At 44.1% G+C, this 14673-nt stretch overlaps 1 protein-coding gene across 10 annotated transcripts in view; it reads right to left on the bottom strand.

Annotated features, from left to right (window-relative positions):
- The window catches only part of LOC134346863 (myc box-dependent-interacting protein 1), a 182152-nt gene extending 170768 nt beyond the window's left edge, over positions 1-11384 (bottom strand). For all 10 annotated transcript variants that reach the window (XM_063048660.1, XM_063048661.1, XM_063048665.1 and 7 more), the window contains exon 1: positions 11240-11384. In XM_063048660.1, the coding sequence (XP_062904730.1) occupies positions 11240-11320 (81 nt within the window). In that variant the 5' untranslated portion in view covers positions 11321-11384. The remainder of the gene's footprint in view (positions 1-11239) is intronic.
- Positions 11385-14673: the final 3289 nt, after the last annotated feature.

Here is a 14673-nt window from a genome sequence, read left to right as displayed (position 1 = left end):
CAAGTTAGGCCAGCTCATGTAGATTTTGGAGTTGGGCATTTAGAGCTAAATAAATTGCATGCAACTTTCAAAGATGCCAATCTTTTGATTAGTCAAGGCAAATCAGAACAGCAGACCTCTGCTACTTCCAAATCAGATAGTTGATGTGCATCCATTAAAACAAGCGCCCTTTTAATATCACAGCCGAGTTTATAATGAGTCAGTGCTCCCTCAGGAATGCACAAGAATTACACTGAGCCTCTGAAACGTGTGGAATCTTTCCTGAGAATTAACAGCTGAAGTTTTATCATGGCAATAGCAATGATATTTATTTCTGATCAGTATGAAATATGGTAGAGCCCTAGTGGGAACCAAGTAAAAGGATGCTGGTGTACAAGTTTAAAGATAGCTGTAAATGGTTGCACAAGAAAATAGGGTGAAAACTACAAATGGGATGCTTGCACCCCATAGGCAGATCATAGAATGAGGGCAGCAAAATTATGGTTAGGCCATGCTTCTCAACACTATTTACCAAATCTAAAATCTGGCTGCTAGATTTACCTGCATTAAAATGGTTGGTTGGTATCAGTCTGTCTCAAAGGCTAATAGGTGATTATCATCACAAGCCTGGGCAGAAGGTATGGAGATCCTGAGATGCCCAGTTGTCAAGAACCTCCTCTTGGCCTCACCAGTGTAGTCAAAGGAAAGGTTGTGACCAGCTGGGGTGAAGGAGCTGCTGGAAGGATGTTCAATGACGCCCAGCCACCTGCGGGGCTCCACTCTAGATTTGCTGTCTGGGTTTACTCCCATGGCCTTCGTCTCTCACGAGACTGCCCACAAGCCAGTGGGGCTATTTACTCATTAAAATAAGGGCAGAGTCTGGTTAATTCTAATGCCACTTCCTAGTGCTAGTCAACAACCCTGTAGATGTTGGTATAAGGTATTTAGTTGCCAAATTTGATACATGATTTGGCCTCCACTCTAACATGCAGCAAATGCCAGACCCTACCACCATTTACAGAAGGTCATTTCCCTAGCTCACTTTTAATGTATTACATCTACGGTGTTTTAATTCATGACCCCTCTGGTAAGATACAAGACCACCATCCATTCTACACAGCTTAACCTAATTTTGGATTAAACACGTTGTGGGCTATTGAGTTTTGACTCACTCTTAATAGACAAGCTTAATGAAAGCCAGACCAAAAGCAAACTGTATACCATTTGCAAAGCTCTCCATTATTTCAACTATTACAACACCTTCCATACACCAAGTCCTAATATTAATTGTGAAAAAAGCGCACAAGGACAGTACCCAAATTACATTCTGGAGAAGTTAAACATGTAGCAATCTATTAGACAGATCTTCCCACAAATGAGGCTGCCACATTTAAATCTGATCAGAAAGGTTTATAGATGGTAGTAGAAAATAAGAGGAAATGTGAAGGGACTCTGCCTGAAACGCCAACTGTTTACTCTTTTCCATAGATGTTGCCTGATCTGCTGAGGTCCTCCAGCGTTTTGTGTGTGTTACTTGGATTTCCAGCATTTGCAGATTTTCTCATGCTTTCACCTTGTGGCCTACAAGCTCCTTCAATTCATATTTAGAATTCCCACTCACCTCCACCATTGCCACTTTTGTTCTAAACACATTACTTTCTGACTACATCCCACTAATATTTCAAGGATAGACATCCAAAGCAACTTGCTTTAAAATATACACTGGCCACTGTTAGGTATGCAATAAAGTGGCCACTGATTATGTTCATGGTCTTCTGCTGCTGTAGCCCATCGGCTTCAAGGTTCGAAGTGTTGTACATTCAGAGAAGCAATTCTACATGCCACTGTTGCAATGCATGGTTATTTGAGTTATTGTCACCTTCCTGTCAGTTTGAACTAGTTAGGTCTCTATCATTAACAAGGTGTTTTCACCCACAGAACTGTTGCTCACTAAATTTTTTTGGTTTATTTTTCACACCATTCTCTGTAAACTCCAAAGTCTGTTGTGTGTAAAAATCCCAGGAGATCAGCAATTTTTGAGATACTCAAACTACCCCATCTGACACCAGCAATCATTCCAGGGTTAAAGTCACTTAGATCACATTTTGTCTTCGACACCTAATAAAGTGGCCACTGAATACATCTTATTGCAAGTTGTTGCCAAGTTGTACCTACGTAACAATCAGCAAAACATTTTATATCTGCTAATCACCAGAACAAAAGCCAGAAACGACACCACCCCACCACCACAAAGATCAGATTCAGTTGAAAGTTCGCTCAAATACATTTCATCTGGAGTTCTTGTGTTACCACAGTCAACAGTAGGTTTGTTAAAAAGCATCTTGACACCAGTGATCATATTTCATTTGCTGTGTAGTATATTTAAGGTGTCTCAATGCACAGAGGAGTGTATCGTGACTGGTACAGAAGCACCAATGCCCTTGAACAGAAAATCCTCCAAAAACTAGTGGATACTGCCCAGTTCATCCATCCATGAGTCAAGCCCTCCCCATCACTGTGCACATCTATAAGGAGTGCTCCCACAAGAAAGCAAAATACATCCATCCTCAAAGACCTCCCACTATCCATTCAGGCCATGTTTTCTTTTCACTGCTACCATCAGGCAAGAGGCAAAGGACCCTCAAGACTCTCACCAGCAGATTCAGGTACAGTCATAACTCTGCAACCAGACACCTGAACCAGCACTGATTATATCACTCACCACATTCCACAACCTACACTCACTTTCAAAGACTCTACAACTTACGCTCTCGGTATTATTTATTGTTTATTTGCACAGTTTGCCCTCTCCTACACATTGGCTGTTTGTCTGTCAGTCATAATGTACAGTACTACACAAAAGTCTTAAGCCCTTTGGATTTTTTATACAAATTTTGTTTGACGCGTTTATTTTGTCTTCTGCATTAGTGAGTAGAAAAGAGCAAATTAGATTTCAAATTCATTTTCCAAAAGCCTAAATGTTAGAGAAATGTTATTTCATTAAAGTAACATTAAGAGACCACTTTTCAAATAAAAACTTGATTACTTCCTAAGTGTATAGCCCAGTGCATGATTAAACAAAAATAACAAACACGATGCTAATGATCAATGAATTGAATAAACTAAGCTGATAAACTGAAACACAAACAGGTTTAGAAGGAATCAAGCTGGGTGAAGGACAGTCAAACTAAAAGATGAGGGTGTGACAGTTTAACCTTCCTATCAATTACTTACAACATGGCAAAAGTGAGCAAAGCAACAAGACACAACATGGGCAGCCTACATCAGCAAGGTCTCTCCCAAGCAGAAGACAGGAGTTATAAAATGTGCTGCCCAAGCTCTTCTGAAGAAACGCAAAGGTCAAGGACCAGAAATGAGTCGTCAGCCACAGAAGCTGAGCACAGCAGACACGAGATCAAACGGATGCCCCTTTTTAGTCCAGTGCTGCTATCAGCTCTGAACTCAAATCACTGGAACCCAAGTACACCCCCTTTTCAGTCCAGAGAAGTCTTGCCAGAAGCTTACTTCACAGATTTTATACCAAAAAGCCATTCCTCCAAAGTGGGAACAAAGCCAAGATTTTCACCTACGTACAAAAACCACAAAGATTGGGGTGCTGAGCAATGGCAGTGACCAACGAGTCAAAATTCACAATTTCTGGCTCAAGCAGGAGGCAGTTTGTCCATAGAAGAGCTGGAGAGTGCTACACAGACAAGTGTCTGCACATGATATTGAAGCATGGTGGACAGTCCTTGCAGGTTTGGGGCTGCATTTAGCAAATGGAGTTGGTGATCTGGTCAGAATTACTGGAATCCTCAACGCTGAGGAATACAAGCAGATTATCATCCATCACACAATACCATCAGAGAGGAATCTGATCGATCCCAACTTCATTCTGCAGCACGACAATGATCCCAAACACATGGCCAAGGTCATAAAGAACTATCCTCAGCAAAAAGCTGGAATTCTGTAACAGATGGTGTGGCCTCCACAGAGCCCTAATCTCAACATCATCAAAACTGTCTGGGATTATCTGGAGAGACAGAAGCAAGTGAGACAGCCAATGTCTGCAGGAGAACTGTGGCAAGTTCTTCAATATGCTTGGAACAACCTACCAGCTGATTTTCTTCTAAAACTGCACGATAGTGTACCCAGGAGATTTGATGCAGCTTTAAAAGCAAAGGCTGGTCACACCAAATATTGATTTGATTTAGTTCTTTTTAAAAACTGTTTACTGCTCTTTATAGTAATATTTGATTTCAATACTTCATTTCAAAATTTTTGAAAGCATCTTCACTTTACAAAATTTTACTGTACTGTAGTTTTCATATTATTTCTTTTCCTGTAAATGCCTACAAATAAAAGAATCTCAAGGTAGTATAGAGTGATATACTTTGCTAATAAATTTACTATGAACAGTTACAACTCAGGACATTTTGGAAAGTGCACAGAAGCAAAATGCAAGCCTCACCAAAATTACAAAAATCTACTGAAAGCATAACATAACTGGCTTGAAAATGAGATGCTACAAAAGAGACCAGAACTGCAAGGGTAAATGTAAAATAGTCAAGAGAAAGCTGTTTTTATTTAACGAGAGGAAGATGTGCAGAGTTGTTTCTTGTCCCTCCTCCCAAGGTCAGTAGAACGATTGCTTCTGTTACACAACTTGAGTACAGAAGGTCATTTCAAAACATGCTGATCACCAACTCAAAACTGGCGGACTACAAGCATAGCAATAAACTTCAAGATGGTGGAATGGTCGAGTGAGATTTATTGTAAATGTACAAAATGCTGCAATTTGTTAGGGCATGGGCTCATGAGGAAGCATATAAACCATACAAATGAACTATCACAAGTGAACTATCACATTTTACAAAGGCAATGGAGATGCCACAGAAGGTATATGAATCGCCAGTAGTCAAGATAATCAGAAAATCATTGGTATAAACAGAAGGCGAAACTTCACACTTTTTTGGAGGATGGAAACATTGAGGACAAGATTATTGACCAGAAAAACTACTCGCATGTTTTAACCTGAGAGACATCCACATGGTGTCAAATGCCAAAGTGAAAGCACATTCAACCATAGAGACCAAACGGAGCTAGACAAATAATCAAGAATTTACAAAACTCTGGAGAAAGGGTAAGGCAAAGGCGCTGCAGGATTTGAATGGTATGTGCCTGATGGGTTGAATTGCTTCCTCCCATGCAATAACTGCAATACTTTGGTCAGACAACTGAGTGTTAATTATATGGAAACGGTTCCTAGGGTGGGGTAGGATGAGGTTATTTTCCTTGGAAAATGAAATGGAGGAAGATTTAATCTGTGTGTACAAAAGTGAGGGACTAGGCTAAAAAAAAATTACTGCAGAGCTATAGAAAGAAAGTGAAAGGATTGGAAGCAACTTGGAGAAATAGATACCCCACAATTCATTGCCTACAAAATTGGTGGAAAAATCTCACTTTTACAAAGCTGAAGGATCCTTTTTTCTGTGTTGAGAAGGACAAAAAGTGAAAGCATGAAGAATTATAACGAAAGCACAACAGGATAGCTGCTGAAGGATTTTTCCCTGGCTGAAATCCAGGTCTAGGGGATCAGCCCAAGATGAGGAAATTCTTCTTCACCCAAGGGCATTCTCAGAATAATCAGGCTGTAGATGCGATGTCACCAGGTATACACTCACCGAAGCTAAGGAATCAGAAGATAACCGACAGAACTGGGTGCAATCAAACTAGATTACCGAGTAGACTCAAGTCACAACTTCTCTATTTGATAAGATTCAGAAGGTTAATTAAAATAGACCATCCAACTGCAACACATTCGTCAAATCACTGATCTCACATCGCCCTCCTGTTCCCACCCTGACTGCTTTCCATTTCTCTGCGAGTACATCAGAAACTAGTCATTCATACAGACTTACCAGCCTGTTCCACCATTCAATGAAGCCACAGGATCACACATGGATTAAGTACTGAGTTCTCATGAATGGTTCTCCAAGTAAACTTTCTCTCATCCCTTACCACTCACAGATGCTGCCTGACCTGAGTCGCTTTCACTTATGACTTTTGACCAAGATATAACACTGATTTAGTCTCAAATGACACCCACCATAACATATACCTCTGCTTCAGCTTGTATGCTGCCAGAACTATCCAAACTTTCATGCCCAAGGAACTTCATCATCTCAATATATTTAGTTTATTAATGGAGGCTTCTTGAACCTCTCTGCAACCAGATCCTCAACTTTCTCATCAGCAGACCAGTAACAACCACTTCCTCCCTGACAATCACAGGTACTCCATACTGAGTGCTTAGTCCATTGCTCTAATCTTTACACTTATGTCTGTGTGGCTAAGTGCAGCTCAAATGCAATTTATAAGCCTGCAGATGACACCACTGTTATTAAAATCTCAGATGGCAATGGAGGCATACAGGAGTGAGTTAGATCAGCTGGTTGAGTGACATTGCAGCGAACTCTCTCTCAACACAGCAAGACCGAGGAACTGAGAACTTCAGAAAGGGGATGCTGGGTCCTCGTTGAGAGGACAATAGTGGAAAAGAGCTTTAATTCCTGGGTGTCAATATCTCAGATCTGTCCTGATGCAATCACGAAGGTGTGCCATCACTCGGAGATTGAGGAGATTTGATATGCTGGCAAGGACTCCTGTAAACTGTCATGCATGTGCAACGGGCAGCATTCTGACTGGTCATATCACTGCTTGGTTAGGAGGCTGCAGAGAGTTGTAAACTTAACCACCTTCACCACAGGCATAGCCCTCACCACCAAAGATATCTTCAAGAGGCAGTACCTCAAGATCATCATTAAGGCCCCCCTCATCTGGGAGGCGCTCTCTTTTCATTACTACCATCATGGAGGACAGTACCCTGAAGAACCACACTGACTCAGGAACAGCTTTAATCCCTGTCAGATTTCTGACTGTCGAATGCTAACTTTTTTTTTCGCAGTCTTTAGTAAAATTATGTCTTCGCATGTCTGCTACAAAATCAGGTTTATTACTATTCCACATCATATGAAATAGTAATAAACCTGATTCCCAGTTTCACTGTTACTATACACTTGGTCAAACTCCGCAATCTGCCTTAGAGACAAACAAGTCCTCCTTGTTAAAGAGTAATTACCTACGATAATTAGTGATCCAAGTTAAATCAAATCCAATCTTGTAAAAGCTATGATTTACAAAATAGGAGGTATAAACACTCCCAAGTTTATGAAGACTTGCAGCTGATCCCACACTCCAATTTTAGCAGAATAGCTTCAACAAACAAATCCCCCCACCACCACCCTAGCTCCCACTAACTAGTACCAAATGGGGACATACCAACTGAAAGATATTGCTACTATTCTCTAACACGGAGACAGCAATTTCACCCTTCTGATGCTGGCAGGCTCCTAAGTCTCCTTGTTTCATTTCCCTCCATGCCTGCAGATTATTCTCTCAAACCATTTATTCCTTTTGACCTATGCTTTCGATTCTAATGGCAAGGGTGGAGCGCCACAGGAGGGGTGACAGAGGGGTGCTGGGGTGGGTGGAGACACATCCAGCCCCGACACATCAGGCAAGGTTATTTGACTCCAAACAACTGGTTTATTGATCATCACAGATTGTGGCTCTGGTATTTCCCACTCCCTCCCTCCCCCTTTTCCCAGCCATGATTCCCCTCTTCCTGCCTTATTCCCACTCTCATTCCACAATAGAGACCTAGATCAGAACAAATTTCATCACTCATGTCACGGAACTATTTCTGCAGTACAGTGCAATATACAAAATTACTACAGTACTATGCAGACACCCTAGATATATATCTCCCCAAGACTTTTGCACAATACTGTAAACCCTTGGCCAAACTGACCGAAGGCAAAGGCACCCCTGAACGTGCCAAAGCCAGATTAACAATGATATGATAGCACATGATTCACTTCCACAATCTTAAACCCAAGCCAGTGTATCCAAACAGAATCAAATCTAAAGTAGATTTGGTGTTCTCTGCAGCAGTATTTGTTCAATCTAAATTTAATAGCTGTAATTCAAAGAGATAAAAAAGCTTTGGATTTGAAATAGCAGCAGTTATCTTAGCTCGACCAAGACACTAAAATAAGTATTCAGGCACAAACTCAACTGCTTACTTCCTTTAGAGAGTAGCAAACTTCCATACTGGAGACATACTGTTGCTGAGCACAGCACCTCAGAAGATCTCAAAATTATTTAGTAAATACAAAATACCACCTATATACTTCTTCAGGAATAAAGAATTCAGAACTTTAATGTTAAGTGATATTTTAATGGAGACAGATTGCAGATGTTTAATTGGAACTAATTACACTAATTTTCAATGCAATGTACAGCAGACAGATACTCCAGCATGATTTTAATCCGTTTACGATACATTAATTTATCTTTGGCACAGTGCTGTTCTAAGACAGCCAACATCTGACAGAAGAAAAAAAACTACACAAGATGAATCAAAACAAAACTAATAATTTCTCAAAATCCACACAGCACATGCACAGAAGTTTAAACTGAGGTTCCTCAAACCTCCTTTGCCATTAAACTGGTTGACAGCTCAGGCCATTCCAGAGTTCAATTCCGGCACGGGCTGCACGTCCTTCCCATGGAGAGCGTGGGTTTTCTCCCGGGGTTTGCAAGCTCATTCCTCATTACGAACTGTCCTTTGATTAGGGGAGGGTTACTGAAGGAGTGCTGGGTCTACTCTGTGCTGTACTGTCAAGTAAAAATGAAACAATACATCTGACAGGGTGGTGGAACCGAAACCTAAAGACTCTTGCGCATTGTTCTGGGCCCAGGTTTGTCCCCTCTGCCAGATTTCCGAATGGCCTGTGAACTCTTGCACTGCTACTGCAACTCAATAATCATTGTACTACTGTCAGAGGATAACAATGGCCTGGCTGCAGTGTGTACCATCTGCAATGCATACATTTCATTTTTATTTGATACACAGCATGGTAACAGGCCTTCTCGCTCAATGAGGCTACACCACCAATTACACCCAATTCACATACTAACCTGGACATCTTTGGAAACTGGAGTATCCGGAGGAAACCCATGTAATTCCAGGGAGAACGTACAAACTCCTTACAGACAGGTGAAACTGAACCCCAGTCACTGTATTAACATTACACAAACTGCTACGCTAATGCCACACCTTTCCAAATTTCTCTCCACACATGCAACTTGAAACATTCTCCCTGTTTCTGATCGTATAGATGCTGCCCAACCCGCTGAATGTTTTCGTGCCTTCTGGTCACTGGATTACACTGCACAGTGAGGATGAACAGAAGTGGGTGAAAGTTTCACACAACATGCCTGGAGTTACATCACACAGCAAAAGGCCACATAACTGGTTTGTAATCATGGTGGAGGCCATGCTATAGAAGTCCCTGTAGGAAGGGTGTGGTTACACTGGAGTGGATTCACTGGGATTGGAGTATTACAGTTATAGCAAGAGACTAGTTTGCATTACATTGAATGAAAGAGGCCAGCCAAGGCTGACAAAATTATGAGGGGCGCAGACTATATTTTTCCTCAGGTGAGGATGCAGAAGAGGACAGATTTAAGCAAGAGGTAGGTATTAAAATGACATTCTCTTCTGACACTCTGCTCCCCCAGACAGATTTAATTAGAACTCAGAACACTGAGGTGATGGAGACAGCACTGACAACAGTGAAGGAGCATCTACAGAAGTGCTTGAAACACCAACGTGCAAAAAAGCAATGGGCTACAGCCTTCCGCTTGCCCTTTGATTGAGGAATTAATCAGCCACAATCAAATGGCAGAACAGGCCAGGCAGCATCCTGCTGAAGCATCCAAAACAGCAATTGTACTCTTTTCCCACAGATGCTGCCTGCTGAGTTCCTCCAGCATTTTGTGTGTGTAGCCTAATTTTTTTGATCCCATGTCTTATCAGCACCCAATTGCCCACCATTGAGAACATCTACCATAAACGCTGCCTGGGCAGGACGAAAAGCATTATCAAGGATGCATCTCACCCTAACCATGGACTTTTTACTCTCCTCCCATCCAGTAGGCACTACAGGAGTCTCCACTCCCACACCAGCAGGCACAGGAAGAGCTTCTTCCCTGAGGCTGTGACCCTGTTGAACCTCACATCACAACGCTAAGCAGTATTGCACCCATATTGTACCGTCTCAGTACTTTTATATTTGTGTGCTGTAGCACTTACTTTTTATTCAGTTATTTTGTAAATAACACTATTCTTTGCATTTCTGGTTAGATGCCAACTGCATTTCATTGGCTTTGTATTTGTACTCAGCACAATGACAATAAAGTTGAATCTAATCTAATGATTCTCTTCTGCAATCTCTCAAGGCCCCACATCCTACCGGTACGAGGACTAGCAAGCACTAGCTTTAGAAGTTAGGCTAACTTCAATTGTTTCTGCCGCACCAGAGGCAGAGGAAAGTATTAATCCTTTTCAATCGGGGAACAACTCTCAAGGATACAAGTTCAAGGCAAGGGCGGGGAGAGAAAGAGTTAAAGGAGATGTGCAAAGTGAATAGTAGGTGACCAGAACACACCTACGATCAGTGGACACGTACAAAAAGGAAATTCAGACAGGCATGAATGCGCCAGGAAATGAAGGGTTACGGATTATGTGCAGACGGACAGATCCAGGTCAAAGAACTCGCTGCCGTGCTGCACTGGTCTCCGCTCTAACGCAGATGAACTGCAATCATGTGTTGAGAAATAATGACCAGCACAGACACTGGTGGGCCGAAGAGTGTGACCCGATACTTCCTAGCTGCTGACCCATTTCCCGATTAGTACACAGTCGGCTACACCCACCGCTCTGTCCAGGTCCCTGCGAAAGCCAACGGGAGTCCAGGCTGGAATCGTTCCAAGTGTCAGTCCGGGATCGTCCCGAGCGCCAGACCCGCAGGCTGAGGGCTCTGCGACCGGCGCACTCCTCCACAGGGCCAGTCGCCGGCGCTTGAGCCGCTGCCCAGCTCGCCGGACCCAAGGTTCCCGGTCTTCCTTCGGTCCCCGACGGACTAAACCGCTAATTCACGGCTTCCCTAGGATGCCCCTCCAAGGCGCCCGAAGCCTCCAGACCCTTAAACGCCGGCTCCGGAATAAAGGTTCTCACCCCTCCCCGGCGGCCTCCGAGACCTACATCAGCCCCCGACCCCCTCCCCGCCTCACGGTGTCCCGGCTCCCGGAGCCACACCGCCCCACCCACCACCCGCTGCAACAGCCGCACCTTCTCCTGCGCCCGGTTGATCTTCTTCTGGACGTTCTTGGCGATGAAGCCGGCGCTCACCCCCTTGGCGGAATCGGCCATGTTGCTGCGGAGATTCACCAGGAGGGGGCGGGGAGCCTGCGCGCGGTTAAAGGGACTGCGCCGAGGGGGCGGGGCTCAATGGGACGTCGGGGAGCGGGCGCGCGCGGTTAAAGGGACTGCGCCGAGGGGGCGGGGCTCAATGGGACGTCGGGGAGCGGGCGCGCGCGGTTAAAGGGACTGCGCCGAGGGGGCGGGGCTCAATGGGACGTCGGGGAGCGGGCGCGCGCGGTTAAAGGGACTGCGCCGAGGGGGCGGGGCTCAATGGGACGTCGGGGAGCGGGCGCGCGCGGTTAATGGGACTGCGGCGAGGGGGCGGGGCTCAATGGGACGTCGGGGAGCGGGCGCGCGCGGTTAATGGGACTGCGGCGAGGGGGCGGGGCTCAATGGGACGTCGGGGAGCGGGCGCGCGCGGTTAATGGGACTGCGCCGAGGGGGCGGGGCTCAATGGGACGTCGGGGAGCGGGCGCGCGCGGTTAATGGGACTGCGCCGAGGGGGCGGGGCTCAATGGGACGTCGGGGAGCGGGTGCGCGCGTTAAATGGGACTGCGCCGAGGGGGCGGGGCTCAATGGGACGTCGGGGAGCGGGCGCGCGCGGTTAATGGGACTGCGCCGAGGGGGCGGGGCTCAATGGGACGTCGGGGAGCGGGCGCGCGCGGTTAATGGGACTGCGCCGAGGGGCGGGTCGCTGGAGCCGGTCGCTGCACTGGAAGGAGTCGCACATGGGGACGAGCCGGCTATCTCGGAGCAACTCGTAAAGGGTTTCATGTACACAAGGCCGGGTGAACCAAAACCTGCAGCAATCATTAAAGTGATGCTGCACAAGAGGCAGGGCAAAATCAAACTTGGAGCAGCACTGGGCGAAGTAAGAACTCTGCAAGTCAGGCAGCATCTAGCGAGGGGAGCAAGAGTTGGTGTCTCGAACCAAGACGCTTCATCATGGCCTGTTAAGTCCTGACTGTTTTCCTCCCCTCCACGGATGCTGAGTTCCCTCGGCATTTAGTGGGTGTTGTGCAAGATTCCCAGGGGAACCGAGCGCAGCCTTTAAAGGGGTGGCATATGCGAGGCAGGGTAAACTAAACTCAGGAGCAGCCATTAAAGGGATGATGTGCACAGGATAAGGCAAATTAAAACCTGGAGCAGCTCTTAAAGGAGTCGCAAGAAATAAGATTCTCGGGGACACAGCACTCCAGGCAGCATTTATATGGGGGAGTGCGGAATAGTTGACCTCTCGGGTTAAAACCTTAATCTGGACCAAAAACCATTTCCCTCCAGAAGTACTAACAACCCCCCCCCCCCCGCACCCCAAGTTCCTCCGGTAGTTATACTTATATAACCCCAAAGAGTTCATGCACACCAGGTAGGGCAAAATAAAACATGGAGCATCCCTTAGGAACATGGCAAAAAAACTGGACCACTTCTGGAAGGGAGCAGTGCATGAACAAAGCAAAAGAATCTTGTCTACTTTTTAAAGGATAGTGCACAAGGGGTGTGCGCAAAATAAATGGACCTGGATTAAAATGAAAACAATGCACCTGAGATGAGGCAAGATAAAACACAGCATCGCCCTTTAAACTGTCAGTATATAGCGAGCAGGGTAAAACAACTGGAAAACCCTTAAAAGGTCAAACCCTTCTCTGGTGATGGGAAGAGATTTTAACTGTTGGCTAGACCATATTTTAGACCAATCATCTTTGAAATCAGCTTTGTTTATTCAATCTTTTTTATTGAAGTGTGGTATTGTTGATGTTTGGCGTTTTTTTATCTCCTTTAGATAGGGAGTACTCATTTTTTCCCATGTTCATCATACGTATTCCAGGATTGATTTTTTTTTTATTGATAGTCAAATGATTTCATTATTTCGTTCCTGTGAATATAAAGAGATTGCTGTCTCAGATCATGCTCCTGTTTTTCTATCTTTAAATCTCCCTGGTCTTCCTCAAACAATCAGTTTTGGCATTTTAATACAACTTTGTTATCTGATAAGGAATTTTAAAAATTTCTAGAGAGGCATATTATTTTGTTTTTTGAAGAGAATAAAAAGGAAGAGACTTCTAATCTTATTGTATGGGATACTTTCAAGGCCTATATTAGAGAACAAATTATTTCTTATACTGTGAGTGTTAAGAATAAAACTAATAAAGAACTGAATTAGCCAATCAATTGAAACAATTAGATCAAAAAATATGCTATACCTCCAGATCCTGTTTTATATAAAAGACATCTTGAAGTTAAAACTAAATATGATCTTCTGTTAACATATCCAATTGAAACTCAACTTCTTAAAGATAAAACTCAATTTTACATTCATGGAGATAAATCAGGCAAAGTATTGGCCAACCAATTAAAAACTTATGTAGTCAAACGACAAATTAAAGAAATTTGTAAAACTAATAGTGATAGGACAACTGATCACTCTGAAATAAATGATACCTTTAGGGAATTCTATCCTAAACTTTATAGTTCTGATTCCCCTATAGATAGTACTGTAATGAATAATTTTCTAGATCAATTAAATATCCCTGTACTTTCTGCAGATAATTGCAAACAGATGGGTCAACCCATTTCTTATGAGGAAATTGCCGAGGCTATACATTCATTATACTCAGGGAAGGCTCCGAGTCCAGATGGATTTTCTGGAGAATTTTATACAGCTTTTTCCTCATTGCTGTGTACATACATCTATTGATGCTTCTGGACACATCTTCAGTGATGTTCTTGGAATCATCGGGTGTTTCGGATCTTTCAACACCATACAACCTCCTCCAGGTGACCCAGCCGGGGCTGATCAGACCCCAGCTTGCGTCCAGATGGCTAGCTACCTATGACTCCATGGCTCCCCTCTTTTGAGCCACAGCCATCTTCAGGCCCTCTCTGCCGCATCGGTGGTACTGCGGATGGCTTTCCTCTTCCTCTCTCCCTTGATGCCCAAAATGCTGAAGGCTCTAACTAAAGAATGGGCTACGAATCCCCTACAACCAACCTCCGCTGGGAGACACCTCGCTCTCCATCCAGCCTGCTGACAGTTGCTGACCAGTCCCGCGTACTTGGAGAGCTTCCTTTCAAAGGCCTCTTCCAAGCGATCTTCCCATGGAACTGTCAGCTGCAGCAGTACCACTTGCTTAGTAGACTCAGACACTAGGACAATGTTTACTACAGTTACACAGTCTTTTTGGATTCTTTCAAATTGGATAGTTTGCCTCAAACTTTCTATGAAGCTTCTATTTCACTTATCCTAAAAAAAAGAACAAGAAACCAACTGAATGCTCCTCATATAGACTAATTTCATTATTCAATGTTGATAGTAAAATCCTTCCTAACGTTCTGGCTCGTAGGATTGAAAATATTTTACCTTC

The sequence above is a fragment of the Mobula hypostoma genome, chromosome 5, assembly GCF_963921235.1.
Source record: "Mobula hypostoma chromosome 5, sMobHyp1.1, whole genome shotgun sequence".
NCBI lineage: Eukaryota > Metazoa > Chordata > Chondrichthyes > Myliobatiformes > Myliobatidae > Mobula > Mobula hypostoma.
Note: the sequence above shows the minus strand (reverse complement) of the source record. Positions and strands in the feature narration are given on the sequence as shown.